At 39.9% G+C, this 15653-nt stretch overlaps 1 protein-coding gene across 2 annotated transcripts in view; it reads left to right on the top strand.

Annotated features, from left to right (window-relative positions):
- The window catches only part of ADAMTS12 (ADAM metallopeptidase with thrombospondin type 1 motif 12), a 301553-nt gene that overhangs the window by 99935 nt on the left and 185965 nt on the right, over positions 1-15653 (top strand). For both annotated transcript variants that reach the window (XM_039248274.1, XM_039248273.1), the window contains exon 3: positions 9475-9625. In XM_039248274.1, the coding sequence (XP_039104205.1) occupies positions 9475-9625 (151 nt within the window). The remainder of the gene's footprint in view (positions 1-9474; positions 9626-15653) is intronic.

Raw genomic sequence — 15653 nt, 5'->3', positions numbered from 1 at the left:
CTTTCTTTCTTTCTTTCTTTCTTTCTTTCTTTCTTTCTTTCTTTCTTTCTTTCTTTCTTGAGTTTATTTATTTATTTTGAGAGAGAGAAAGTATGCAAGCATGCACACAAGTGGGGGAGAGGCAGAGAGAGATGGAGAGAAAGACAATCACAAGCAGGCTCCTCACTGTCAGCACAGAGCCTGACCCGGGGCTCAAACGCATGAATCTTGAGATCATGACCTGAGCCAAAATCAAGAGTAGGCCACTTAACTGACTGAGCCACCCAGGTGCCCCTAGTCCCTTCTTTCTCAAACACAGTCATTTAGAACTTTTCTCAGCTGCTAGTTCCCTTCCTCCTACCGCTTTAATGTCGTCTTCAAGGATGTGAAATTCTGCTCTACCAAGAAAGATTTTGTGTGCCCTCGGCCAAAAAACTTAGTTACTTTTGACCTGTTCTTACAGGGCAGTGAGGAATTACAAAAAACTAAAATCTGTTCTGCTGTATTTGTGACTTCAGGGGAGTTTAGAAAGTAGAGATAGTGAGTGTTGACTTATTCTTTAATGAAAGAACCCTTGGGAAGGCAAATCTTTTTTTTTTTTAGTCTTTTTATTTTAGAGATGTAATGAGGATCTAAACATCTCACACTAGACCTCCTCTTCCTTTTTTAACCCCTTTTCTGCTGTGGTGCTTAGTGAAACTAACTTCTATCACATTCCCTCATGGTTTGCCGGTTCCCATCACTAGGCCACCAGAGAAGACATCCACCTTTGGCTCTAAGCCACAGTTAAACATCCCTGGAATGCTGTGTTTCAGACCAAAATGGCTTTGGTGGCCATAGCAACAGTGTTGGCTGGCTGCTTTGCTCTTTCCTCCAGGAGTGGGAGCACTCCCATCCAGGGATTATTGACCATCATGGGGTAGGGAGGGCAGCAGAACCGGGACCATGTTCTCCACACCCAGGAGGGACTTTGTATCCCTAGAGTGGAGGATGGTTTCTGGACTGAGAAGGATGATCTGCTGGGGCATCATGCAAAACTATTGATGTATCTTGGCTAAATCTGCCATCATGGTTTTCTGCTCCCCATGGGAGGAAGTGCTTTCACTTCTACGAAGCTGGTTCTCTCCTGTTGTTCTCCCTGATAACATGTTTCCTGGGCCTCCAATATGCTGGCAATTTTCTCCCACTTCTTTTTAGTTGGGCTTCTCATTTTCCTGTGATGACAAATATGGATTGCTGCTTAGAGCTGCCCCTCCTCACATGCAAAGGCAAAACCATAGAGAAATTCTGAGAAACAGAATATTTTTCTGATATATTATTGAGAGAGGGAGAGAAGTAGTCAGAAATGACCTTGACTCTCTGACAGCTCTCTTTTTGCTCAGGGCTGATGACCATTTTGTAAGTCACTCTCATTCATGAGGCTCCCGCCCTGTCCCTGAAGACGGTGTGAGAGAAAAGTTCATGGAACTAAGTACTTTTATTCCATTATAATTTCCGAGAGTTGTTCACATAGATTCCCTATCATACTAACAGTTATTAGGCACTTATTATGTGCTAACATTCATCCAGTTGCTTTCTACTGACTCATTTAATACACACGTAATAAGTTAACACATTACTGTTACTATTCATATTTTTCAGTTGAGCAAACTGAGGCCCAGAGAGAAGTTAAGTTACTAGCAGCTAAGAGACAAACCAAGCAGGTGGACTTGAGAGACTTTCTTTCATTACCACTTTATATTGTGCTCACTGTGGACAATGTTATGACAGCATGAGCTACAGTGCATTTATTGAGTACCAAAAATATGATAAAGCCTTCTGCTGGGAACTTTACACACGACATCTCTGATAGATACTACTCTGCAAATGAAGGTAGATATTGCCTCACTTTACAAATGAGAAAACTTGGGCTCCCTGTTTTGGCTAATTTGACCAAGATCACACAGCTCATGCTATTTCTATTAAACCCTGTCATAACTTTTTGATCTTACATTTGTTTTGGAATCCATTTCATTAGCTTTTTTTAAATGAAGGGATATTTTCCTCCCTACTATTTAGACTCTAAGCTGCCAGCCAGTGAGTGGGATGTGGTCTTTTGTATGTTAGGCTTGTGGCAGGCTTCTCCAAGGGCATGGGAGAGGTGTGAGGACACGTAGGTTGATATTCCAGGGCTCCCAGGGGGACAATTCCTTCTAGAGGTGGAATCTGGCTTCCAATTCTGTATGATCACGACTCCAGTCCCAGGCTCCTGCTACGACATCCACACCCCTTCCATTCTGGTCTCAGGACAATGGCAGCCCCCCACACAGCCCTTCTCCTGCCAAATTTTCTCCTGATGAATCGTTTTGATTTTGGCAAATGTTGTATTTTTTAATACCCACTTCTCTCTCTCTCAGTTCTCTAAAGTCTGTGTACATTGGTGTTTCCAAGCTGGCGCCTGATCGATTTGATCTTAAAAAACAAACTGTTATAGTGAAATGTCACATTTGTTTGTTTTTCTCTTAAAGCAGGTCTTCATATTTGCCTTGATGACAGCCCTCATCACTGTATATCCATATGTTGTGGATTTCCTTTGTTAGTCAACCCATTTCCAGAAATATGGGTCCAATATGGTAGCTATTAACCACCTGTGACTGTTTTAATTCAAGATAATAATTAAAGTTAAATAAAATTGGATCATATGGTAGTTTTGTTTTTAATTTTTGGGGAACTTCCATACTGTTTTCCCCAGTGACTGCACCAATTTACATTCCTACCAACAGTGTACAAGCATTCTCTTTTCTCCACGTCCTCACCACCACTTACTATTTCTTATCTTTTTGATGGTACCTATTCTGACACATTTAAAGAGATATCTTATTGTGGTTCTGATTTGCATTTCCCTGATGATTAGTCATGTTGAGCATCTTTTCATGTGTCTGTTGGCCATCTGTATGTCTTCTTTGGAAAAATGTGTTTTTAAGCCCTCTCCCTATTTTTTTAATTGTATATTTTTTTGGTGTTGAGTTGTAGAAGTTCTTTATGTGTTTGTTTACCCTTATTGGATATATCATTTGAAAAATTCTTCTCCTGTTCAGTAGGTCGCCGTTTTGTTTTGTTGGTCATTTTCCTTCGCTGGGCAGAAGGTTTTTATTTTTGTATAGTCCCAATAGTTTACTTTGGCTTTTGTTTTCCTTGCATGAGGAGACCTATCTAGAAAAATGTTGCTATGGCAAATGTCAAAGAAACTGCTGCTTGTGTTCTCTTCTAGGATTGTTATGGTTTCAGGTCTCACATTTAGGTGTTTAATACATTTTGAATTTATTTTTGTGTATGGTGTTAAAAAGTGGTCCAGTTTCATTCTTTTGCATGTTCATGTCCAGCTTTCCCAGCACCATTTATTGAAGAGACTGTCTTTCCCCACTGTAGAGTCTTCACTTCTTTGTCATAGATTAATTAACCCTATAAGCAAGTGTTTATTTCTAAGATTGATTTGGGTGTCTGTTTTTATGCCAGTACCATACCATTTGATTAATACATCTTCATAGTGTATCATAAAATCTAGAATTGTGGTACGTCCAACTTTGTTCTATGATTATATAATTCCACTACTGGGTATTTACCTAAAGAAAATGAAAATACTAATTTGAAAACATATATGCACTCCTCTGTTTGTTACAGAATTATTTACAATAGCCAAGATATGCAAGCAACCTAAATGTCTATTGATAGATGAATAGATAAAGATATATACACACATATGCATGCACGTGCGTGCACACACACACACACACACACACACACAGAATAATATTACACAGCCATAAAAAATGATTTCTTGCTATTTGTGACAACATGGAGAGACCTTAGAAGATATTATGCTAAGTGAAATAAGTTACACTGAAAAAGTGTAACTTTTTGATTTTAGTTTCTACATATGACTGAAATTATATATAGGAGGATGGGAAAAATGGGTGAAGGAGAGTGTGCGATATAAGCTTCCAGTTATGAAATAAATAAGTCATAGGAATAAAAATACAGCATAGGGAATGTAGTCTATGATACTGTGACAACGGTGTATGGTGACAGATGGTGACTGCACTTGTGGTGAGCATAGCATAATGTATAGCGCTACTGACTCACTATGTTGTACACCTGTCAATTATACTTAAAAATTAAAAAAAAATAAAGTTAAGTGTGGCTTATGGCTGTCAAATTGGACAGTGCAGACATATAACATCTCCACATCACAGGAGGTTCTATTTGGCCACAGTTCCAGGAGGTAGGGACCAGATCTCTACTGATACAATATCTGCCTGACATACGGTAACTACCAGGTTGGATGCACCAGGGAATGTCTTCCTGGCTTGAGTTTTATCTCCTCAAACCACATGAATGACCAGTGCTGTCAAGACTAATATGCAAAATCTTCATGAATCTATGTCGTTACCAGTCACTCTCCCCTTTGGCTCCACGCAGGCATGTCAGAGAGCTCTTGGGATCACAGCAGAGGGTGGCATATTCCTGTGGGAATCTTCTCAGTGGTCTTACATCTATATTCTGAGGCTTCTGTCATCTCTTGACTTTTCACTTAGGGTCCTGGTTACATATTAAATGATAAGATGCTCTGCCTCTTGCAGACCAGCAACAAAAAAAGTTAATAATTCTGTCATGGCTTTAGGGCTCTGCCAAGTGTTTTGTGACTGGAAATGAGGTCTTCTATTTTTGCCCTCTAAAAGCTCTCACCCTCACTGGTCTTCATCTTCGCTGAATCCCAGCACTGGAATCTGTAGCACCCAGGGAGGTACCCCTCACCAAATACATACCTTTCTTGAGGATGTTGTATATTAAGTCTTGCCTTTCTGGCTGCATTATAAGCCTTGGAGGTAGGAGTCCCTACCCCTCTTAGAGGTCTTAGCACTGGAATGGCCAAGTGATATAGATACAGACTGATAATCAATAAGGATGATTTGGGGGGGGCGCATATTTAGCCTTTTCTTGTGTGTTATAATGGGGAACAGGTGGTATCTTTTCCAGTGATTCATGCACTGTAACTGAATATCTTGGGTACCTCTTCATCCCAAACCATTCTGTTGCTCATGTTGTCTTTGTCACCGTGGGGAGAAAAAAGTTGATCCGATAACTTCTGAAATTTTCAAATGAAAAGGAATTTCTTTCCAGGACAGGTCAATGGCTTTTGGCAGCATTGTTCTATTGCACAGCTCCAGGGGGTACATTCACAGCTTTTCCCTATGTGATAGAACCCCCTTGAACTGTGTTACACAGGGTCCTGAGGGATGGAACTGATTTGGTAGTTCTCTTCTTTTACAATCCCATTGTTGGTATTCTTCAGTCTGCAGGGTTTACCTGTGGTAAAACCGGATGGCATGCCAGCACAGGTTAGGTGACTCTTCAGAGTGTCTAGGCTGTGTGATTCTAGAACACTCCATTCACAGATTCCTTATTAGACATTGCCAGTTTCCCACTGGACCCAAATCATTGCACTAACCGAAGTATGGTGTCAGTTACATCAAGATGACTCACACTTTGATGGGCAGAGGAGAAGAGGTTGTAGGCAACTATTCTCAGTCTGAGACTAGGGAAAAAAAATTGGATCTAAAGATTCTGTGAAGGTCCTTCCCCACCTTTCTTTCACAGAGAGTAGTAGAAGTTCAATGATAGCTGACTCACACCAAGGTGGCTCAGCCCCTTGTTTCATGGCCACGAGCTGGGCTTCCTGACAAGTAGAAAGCAATATGAAGAGTCTGACTTAACAGGCTTTAAGAAATCCACCTGCCTTAAAATCTTTTCCATTGCTCAGTCTCTAACACTTGAAATCAATTAGTAGACATTTTTTTCTTTTGTGTCACGTAATGCTTCCTGTAAAGAAATAAAGATAGGCTTGAAATTATTTATTAGTCTTAGAAAGCAGACCAGTGGTTACCCTTGGGGAATGGTATTGGCTGGAAAGGAATAGGGAGTTTCTCAGTTGCTGGGAATGTTCTGTTTCTCCATTTAGGTGTTCCATCTATGAAAGATTTATGGGACTTTACAGTTGTGATTTGTATATCTTTCCATATGTTTATAAATCTTCAAATTAAAGTTTATTTAAAACAATTCTCAGAAGAGCCTCAGGAAGCATTCACAGATATTTATAACTTAGTTAAAACAAGGACATGAGTTTACTTCCAAAAGGGAGTTAGTGGTGTGCTGAGACTATGGGATGCCGAGAGGGGGATGTTATCCATAGATGACAATGGAGAGAAAGGGCAAATTTGTCTTCTTTGAGCTTCTGCCTGAGGTTCATTCTGCCTTGGTTCTTCTGGGAACAGCATACAAGTCCCCAGTGAGTTATATACTTCTTTCAAGTCCATTCCCATTCTCCTTTAAGGATCTAAGGAAGGTGAGCAGGTTACAGAGAAGATTGGAATAAAAGGTGTCTTTTTTGGTTCAGATCCAGAACTGGTAATAGAAGGTGATTCGCTTGGGCACTGGGCTGCAGGAAAGCATCGAGCCAGTATTTTGTTTGGAAAGAAAACCATAGATGAGTTCTTCTAGCATGACCTGGCTCTGGTTAGGTGGGAAGAGACCAATAAACTGGAGCCACCCAGACATCAGTTGTATACAGATCTAGGTGTATGTGATGGTGGAGAGAGGAGGTGCAGAGCTCAGCTAGGAAATCTTTCCACCTCACTCTCCTCCAAACCAGTGGGTGTCTCTCCATCTCCTTCTGTGTGACACATACATGGGGTCTGTGCATGTGAGCAGGTGTCCTGCTTCCCCTCCAGCTGGTGAGTCAGCCCGCTCTCCCAGGTCATCGTCCAGCTTCTGAGAAATATTTAGACCGAATAGGTGATTTCTGGGTGCAGGATGGCAATGCTGGCTTCCTGGAGGAATGCAGATAAAAGTAAGCCTTTAGGAAAATGCGATTGGCTTGCAGGCATTCTCATTCATGTTACTCATAAATACTTATATATTCTCAACTGGAGCCTCATTTGTTTCTTCTGTACTACCTGAGTCCAAAATGTGAGGCTAAAGAAAGACCAATAAATCCTTCTTGTTGGTGAATTTTTTCTATTCAAGGACATCAGTATTAAGTTGACAGCAGTTGCACAAAGGGACCCCACATCAGCTTTCCCTGGCGAGTCCTTGAGTTCTTGTTTCTGTGGAACAAATGAGCTTTATTAATAGCAGGTTCACATTCTCGTGCCCTGCTCTTTGTCTCAGTGTAGAAATGAAACCCAATCTCAGCACTGCATGAGTCTGTTTCCAGCTATTTTCCTACAACCTGGACATTGTCCGTTCTTTCAATCCCATGGGTTTCCTCAGAAAAAGATACTGAGAAGAATGTCATGTCTCCTAAGAAAGGAGTTTCAGCAATTGGAAGTCACAGGAAAACACAGGCTGTTTTGGTGGTAGTTAAAACGTTACCACCCTGCATTTGTAAAGCACTATGCATGGCCTTTTTCTGAGCCTTAGCTCATTTGGTTCATCTAACAGCCCCATGAGGTAGTAGCCATCACCTCTGTTTTAGTGGCTGGGTGACCTATTCAAAGTCACACAGCTCTTCTTACGACTGCCAGTAAAGCGTGCCATTTTTCCTATTCCCCTTGTTATTAAAGATATTTTAAAGTCAGTAATCAAGACAGAGAAGCCAGTTGTGAGATTTGTGTTAAGATCTGGTTATGTTATTGGTCTAATGAAGCAAATATTTTGGAAAGACATCCCAGTTAGGGACTGTCCATAGAGAGTAGCCTCCTTCATGAGCCCCTCTTGCCTGTTGACTATGGAGGCTGCTCAGAGGGTCTTCAGACTTGTCTGCAGAGCAGGGCAGCCCTGGCTTGCTGAGGTACAGTGAGGGGCTTGAACTTGCAGGCTTTCACAGTTTCCCTAAGCCTCCAGGGTTTCCAGGTTTACTGTTGAAAACTTATTATTGACTGAATGGCTATATTGATTCCATACAATGAAATGATGTAAAATATGGAGAGAGCTTAATGTTAATGAGACTATGAGCCAGGCCCTCTTCTAAGAGCTTTGTATACATTAACTCATTTGGTCTTCATAGCAACCTTGATTATCTCCATTTTGCACTTGAGAAAGCTAAAACTGAACAAATCATTTGCCTAAGGTCATGATGCTAATAAATGAAAGAGCTGGGATTGAACCCAGTTTAATTCCAGAGTCTGAGCTCCCAATCACCTCAATATGATGCCTTAGGCAAGTCTTCTAGGGCAAGCTCTTTTTTTCATTTATATAAAATTCAGATCCTTCGATTTAAGTCCATCTTAGGAGATCACTGGCAAAGGAGTTTTCTAAACATCTGTGTTGTAGGTTAACCTCAAGCACAGTTAAATACTAACATACTATTTCTGCTTCTGTAAATCCTCTTAGCAAGCTTGTACTTCCCTGTTCTGGCTGACCACACCCACACCTGTACGAAAGGTTACAGAACACCACATTACCATTCTACCCTGGTGGTCTGTCACATAGTCACTACCCCCACGGCTTCTCATAAGTCTAATTACGGTTGGTATTTCAAGACAACTTAAAATTGATAGGTCTCTGCCAAAACTAACACCTGACTGTCACAATATAATTGGTTAACTAAATAATGGCGTATTCTGCCTTGCTGAAGTCCATAGAAGCTCACCGCCATCTTTGTTCGCGGCCATTCTCTGCATTTCTCCATGAGATCAGGAGATCAGGTTTGGCCCAGCTGTAAATAAAATCTTGCCTCGCTTCTATTCGGCATTTGGTGGTCTCTTTGATAATCACTCTGCTTCAATCTCAAATGGGCACTAAGACAATTTCTTGAAGAGAAAAGAGAGTTGAGGCATATACCACTTCTAGACCTGACCTCCAGAAAGTTCTCATTGATGGGCATTCTCCAGCATATCTCTGATTCCCATAACTGTGAGATGAGAGTGGCCCCCTTCCCCTGGAAACTGACAGAGGACTTTGCACTGTAGACTCCAGGAAACTCAGTCTCAGATCAGGGACTCAGCATTCTGTTTCTTTGTTTCCTTGAGAGCGGAATGGCATAAACACTTAAAGTCAAGTAGCCATACGAACATGAGGCTGGGCTACCCACATACAGGTAAATGTTCCAGATAATTGTCAGTGGAGTATGGAGTATAGGTACCAACTCCATAACAGGGCAATGCATAGGTTCTTAATTTAAGATTCCTCGATACCCAGTGATGGGCTTTAGGGGCAGGAAGATAAACCTGCAAAATTGTGTGCCACATTTTGGGTACATGTATATAGGCACGCTTTTTTCATTGGAGTCTCAAAGGGATCTATGACCCCAAAACACTGAATAACTATGCCTATAAAGGCATCTCATTAACTTCTTTATGTGTAGCTTTTCTGTGAGATCAAATGGCAGACTATAAAAGCATTGGTTTTATGAGTTTTAGGGATCATTGTTGTCTATATAATTTTCACTTTACTAATTGTCTTTGATTCAAAGACAGAATTGATTTAAATAGACCTTTGCATTATGTGTATTTACAGACTGGATTTTTCCATCTACCGCATGGAGACTTCTTCATTGAGCCTGTCAAAAATCATCCACTGGCTGAGGGAGCTTACCACCCACATATCATTTACAGGATGCAGAGGCAGAGAGTTCCAGAGCAGAAGGAACCAACATGCGGATTAAAGGGTATTGTGATTTAAATCTCCTCAAAGCATTGAGGAGTTTGTTTTGGTTCTATTATTGTTTTATTACACCATGACTTGTTCTTACTCAAATCTGTTATTTCCTCCCCCTCTCTTCTGTTCCCACAAAGTATGTGCCCCTATAGAATTTCACTTCTCTATAGTCTCTTCATATTCTTAATGGGAAGGACAGAAGGCATCTTCTACATTCTTGCCACATTAATTGATGATACTCACATGATATACACAATGGTGAGTTGTTTTTTTGTTTTTGTTTTTTTTCCTAAGTAGGCTTCACAGCGTGGACCCCAATTTGGGCCTTGAACTCATGACCTTGAAATCAACACTTGATCTGAGATCAAGAGTTGGACAATTGACTGAGCCACCCAGGTGCCCTTGTTTTTTTTTTTTTTCTAACTTTTTGAAACTTTTAGAGGAAGATAGTTCAAATTACAGACAATGATTTTTAGTATTAGTAAAGTGATAGTGTGGAATATTACCAACTGCTTGTCATATCTACCTTTGGAAGGCAGATTTTAAATGTTTGATGATACTGATAATGATGTGTGAAGAAAAACTGAAAGTAATATCAACAGATATTCATCAGATAATGAATTGATCTGAGCTTCTTTTGGCTGCCTTTTTTTGTTTGTAGTTCACTGACAAATGTTTCCTTCCCTGGAGTGATCTGAACTGGTCCTCTCTGCCTTGTACTAAACAGTTTCAGGTAGTTTTCAGAGGTGAACTGACCCAAGTTATTTCTTTGCAATTCTCACATTCTCTTTGATTTGTAGAAGATAATAATCTATGCAAAAAGGACCACTGGAAATTGGGACATTTCCTTAACTATTGTATAATTTCTCCTTTCTTCAGAGGAAGAAAATTATGAGCCAAGGGGCCAGTTAACAAAAGGAATCCATAATATTATTTATGTGTCTTAAGGATTTGGAAACCATGGACCTCAATGGCAAAATAGATAGATAGTGAAGGAATTAGAGCTGGTGGATTCTGATCATGGTGTGAGAGGACTCAGAACCTGAGCTTTGCAGGCAAGAGAAGAAAAGGACAAGGGCACGAGTAATTTCTCTACAGACTTAACGCAGGCCCTGGGATAGATGGTAACTTTCCTTGGAGTTTCTTCCATAATCTTAGCAAAGTATGTAAACAATAAGAAATTTTGAGTCTATAATGTTTCCTGTACATGAAAATTCTGCTTAAATTCTTTAACTTTAGGAAGCAATTCCAACTGTGTCCTTAATTGGATAATTTACTGTCTAAATCTCCTTCAAGCAAGAACTGAGAGGAGATACTTTTTCTAGATGATCTGATTGACTAAATTACTAATCCAGATAACTTAGTCTCAGTGTGAAATTTTAGGGCTCTGATCTCATCACTTGAAGACTATCCTGCTTCCTATTACAGATTGAATGATGGAATAACACTTTGTGTGTGTGATTTATTATTTTTTAGATCACTGGGTCATCACTATGGCAGAGAGTGATTAGGGCAGTGAGTGAACTTGCCTGGAGAATCACTTCTTTAGCCACAGTTGCTCTTTGAAATGAGTTAGGCTAATCCTCATCCAGCCACCTTGAACACCTCTCTTTTGAGGTAGAGTTGATTAATAATGAATTGAGAATGGCATGTATTTAGTCACAAAGGCAGAAGGGATGCATAGGAAAAGAGAGGTTCACAAATGTCACATCCCCATTAGGTCACGCATAATACCTCAGCTATGGCACTTGTCATACCATTTCATTATTGTGTTTCCCCACCAACCCTGAGGCTTACCATTACTTTGGAACCTTCTCTGATTAATCCTACTTGGAGCAATCTTTGCATTGTGAATTTCTCCACACACATCTTCTAAAAAATATTCTCTTAAACTTGCTTAAAACCTCACACTTAGAATGGAATGCCTCTATTGGAAGTAACTTTAAGAGTGTCTAATACGGCCCCTATTTTCACCAAAGATGCAATGTGATTCAGAGAAGGGAGTGAACTTTAAAAAAAAAAAAAAAACTTAAAAAAATTTTTAAAAAATTTTTATTTATTTTTGAGACAGAGAGAGACAGAGCATGCGTGGGGGAGGGGCAGAGAGAGAGAGAGAGAGGGAGACACAGAACCTGAAGCAGGCTCCAGGTTCTGAGCTGTCAGCACAGAGCCTGATGCGGGGCTCAAACTCACGGACTATGAGATCATGACTTGAGTCGAAGTCAGATGCTCAACTGACTGAGCCACCCAGGGCCCCCTTTAAAAACTTTTTAAAAATGTTTATTTATTTTTGAGAGACAGCATACAGGCAGGGGAGGAACAGTGAGAGAGGGAGACACAGAATCTGAAGCAGGCTCCAGGCTCTGAGCTGTTAGCACAGAGCCTGATGTGGGGCTCAAACTCACAAACCATGAGATCATGACCTGAGCTGAAGTCAGACGCTTAACCAACAGAGTCACCCAGGTGCCCTGGCTAAGGGAGTAAACTTTCAAAGCCATCAAGACAGTAGTTGTTATAAAGTTAGCCAAGCTTAGAAGTCAAGGTTCTATTATACCCTGGGCTTTATACTCCCTCATGTTTATTCTTATGTCTTCTTTGAATAAATAAATCTTGTTTTATCAATAGTCTTGAAAGCCCATTGGAGTAGGAATTCCCTTCCCAAACCATATGTAACATAGTAGAAGGTGCAAACTAGAAATTTAGTAAATCATTGGAATGAAATGAGTGACTCATAGCCAAATAGATGAGACTAGCCTTTTGCCTACATAACATTGATAGGAAGAAAAAAAATGTGCATTTTCTAGAAGTTCAGAAAGTGTCAGTTTTGGGTTTCTCTCTCTCTCTCTCTCTCTCTCTCTCTGCCCCTCCCCAATTCATGCTCCTGCATCTCCCTTCCCAAGATAACAATATGATTTAGTGCCTAAATGACAGCTGGAGATCCAAGAATGATCTAATGTGCTTGCGAATATTCTTAAAACAATTGTAACATTTCGATTTTAAAAATCTCGCTTTACTGAAATGTACTTGGTCTTGCTAAACAAGGTAATTGTAGTGTTCTTATACCACATTACCCTGCTGAGATGATGGAATTAACTTACTGTGGCCATGCCATTAGCCCACAAGAAGGTACCCCTCACACTTAGGTCAGTTGGTGTTTTGAGGTTGAATTACTGTGATTATATCAAGAAAGACCACCTTTACTTGTGTCAAATGTTCTTCCTTCATAATGTTCAAGGCAGGAACACCCTTGGTAGTGAAAAAAAAAAGACATACTTTAAAAATGCTCTAGTAGTTCAAGAGAGAAAATGAATCAATTATGTTCCTCTAAAATGTGTCCCTTTACTTGTGTTTATTTCCCATATAGAAAGGTGCCCAGGAATTTCACAGTGGGTCCCTTATCAATATGGCCCAAAAGTTCATTTTATTAATCTTTACAAAGTTCATTTTACTGACAATGGCGAGTTCCTTTATCTGAAGTTTTTGTCGAGAACATATCACACTAGGATCTGAGTGGGTTTTAGATGGAAGTATGGTTTTAGGAGGCTGGGGAAGGGGAGAATTAGCACGAGTTAGATAGTTCAGATGCTAACATCTACAGGGGTATCATGGCAGGAAGAGGTCCAGGCAGGTAAGGTCAGAGTTTGGGATTTCAGGCATTAGGTATTCTAGGTTAGGAATATAGGGTCTGGTTTCTGGCATGCATTTTTGTGTTCAGAATTTATTCATTCAACAACTATCTATTGAGTGTATTCTTCTTAAATGTGTATTTATTTATTTTGAGAGATAGAGGGCAGGAGCATGAATTGGGGAGGGGCAGAGAGAGAGAGAGAGAGAGAGAGAGAGAAACCCAAGCAGGCTCTGTACCGTCAGTGTGTAGAGCCTGATGTGAGGCTTGAACTCGCAGCCCATGAGATCATGACCTGAGGTGAAGTTGGACGCTTAACCAACTGAGCCACTCAGGTGCCCTGAGTACATTCTTTATGTCTGGTGCTGTCCTAGGTTCTGTGGGTTCATATATGAATAGGATATAATTCTTGGTCTTTAGAACTGACAGCTTGGATGTAAGACATGGGTAAGTGGTCATCTGGTCCTAGTTTTAATTTTATAATATCTGATAAGACTATGAACAAAATTGGAACCTCAATGCATGAATTGAGCTTTTTGTCCCTCTGCATTATATTTGTGCCAGGACATGTAGCTGTAATTCATTCATTGTCCCTGCTGTAACTGTATTCCATTATGTGAATGTTCCACTTGATCCCGTCTCCTGTAAGTAGATCTGAACTGCTTCCAGTTTGGGACAATTATATAGGCCAACTAATCTTCAGCAAAGCAGGAGAGAGTATCCAGTGGAAAAAAGACAGTCTCTTCAGCAAATGAAGAGAAAACTGGACATGACATGCAGAACAATGAAACTGGACCACTTTCTTACATTATACACAAAAGTAAATTCAAAATGGATGAAAGACCTAAATGTGAGATAAGAAACCATTAAAATCCTACAGTAGAAAACAGGCAGCAATATCTTTGACCTTGGCTGCAGCAACTTCTAACTAGACATCTCTCTGGAGGCAAGGGAAATAAAAGCAAAATTGAACTAGTGGGACCTCATCAAGATAAAAAGCTTCTGCACTGCAAAAGAAACACTCAACAAAACTAAAGGGCAACCAATGAAATGGGAGAATATGACCTATCATATAAAGGGTTAGTATCCAAAATCTATGAAGACCTTATCAAACTCAAAACCTAAAAAGCAAATAATCCAGTGAAAAAATGGACATAAGACATGATGAGACAATTTTCCAAAGAAGACATCCAGATGGCTAATAGACACATAAAAAGATGCTCAACATCACTCATCATCAGGGAAATACAAATCAAAACCACAATGAGATACCACCTCATACTTGTCAGGATGACTAACATTAACAACTCAGGACATAAGAGAGGATATGACAAAGACACAGAGAAAGTGGAACACTTTTGCACTGTTGGTGGGAATGCAAACTGGTGCAGTCACTCTGGAAAACAATATGGAGGTTCCTCAAAAAATTAAAAATAAAATTACCCTACGACCTAGCAATTGCACTACCAGGTATTTATCCAAAAGATACAAAAATGCTGATTTGAAGAGGCACATGTACCCCAATGTTTATTGCAGTGCTGTCAAAAATAGACAAATTGTGGAAAGAGCCTAGATGTCCCATCAACTGATGAATGGATAAAGAAGATGTGGTAGGTATATACATTGAACTGGATAATATTTGACCCTGCAGTTATACAAAATTCATGTGGTTTTTTATCTTAGAAGCTTTGTTTAAGGATAACAGGATGGTCTCTGTAACCGAGTCAGTCCCTACAATGTGGTATATCTATACAATGGAATACTATTCATCATCAAAAAGAATGAAATCTTGCCATTTGCAACAACATGAATAGAACTAGAGTGTATTATGCTAAGTGAAAGAAGTCAGAGAAAGACAAATATCATATGATTTCACTCTTATATGGGATTTAAGAAACACAACAGATGAACATAGGGGGAGGGAAAGAAAAATAAGATAAAAACAGAGAAGGAGGCAAACCATAAGAGACTCTTAAATACAGAGAACAAACTGAAGTTTGCTGCGGGGTATGGGGGAGGGTGGAGTGATGAGCTAAATGGGTGATGGGCATTAAGGAAGGCACTTGTTGGGATGAGCTCCGGGTGTTGTATGTAAGTGATGAATCTCTGGATTCTACTCCGGAAACCAATACTGTACTGTATGTTAACTAACTTGAGTTTAAATAAATAAAATTTAAAAAACAAGACTGTTCTTACACATGTTTCTTGGGATTCAAGGCCTTATCAAAGATAGTGGAATGAATATTTCATAGTCTATATACATCTGACTTTACCAGATGATGCAAACTCGTTTTCCAAAGTTGATGTTCAAGTATGGTGAGTGAGAGTTCGCATTGTTCCATATTTTGTCCAATACTTGCTATTCTCACTTTTATATTTGGCTGGTCTGGTGGATATGAAGTGGTATCTCTCT

This window comes from Hyaena hyaena, unplaced genomic scaffold (genome assembly GCF_003009895.1).
Source record: "Hyaena hyaena isolate Hyena2069 unplaced genomic scaffold, ASM300989v1 scaffold_310, whole genome shotgun sequence".
NCBI classification, from domain to species: domain Eukaryota; kingdom Metazoa; phylum Chordata; class Mammalia; order Carnivora; family Hyaenidae; genus Hyaena; species Hyaena hyaena.
Note: the sequence above shows the minus strand (reverse complement) of the source record. Positions and strands in the feature narration are given on the sequence as shown.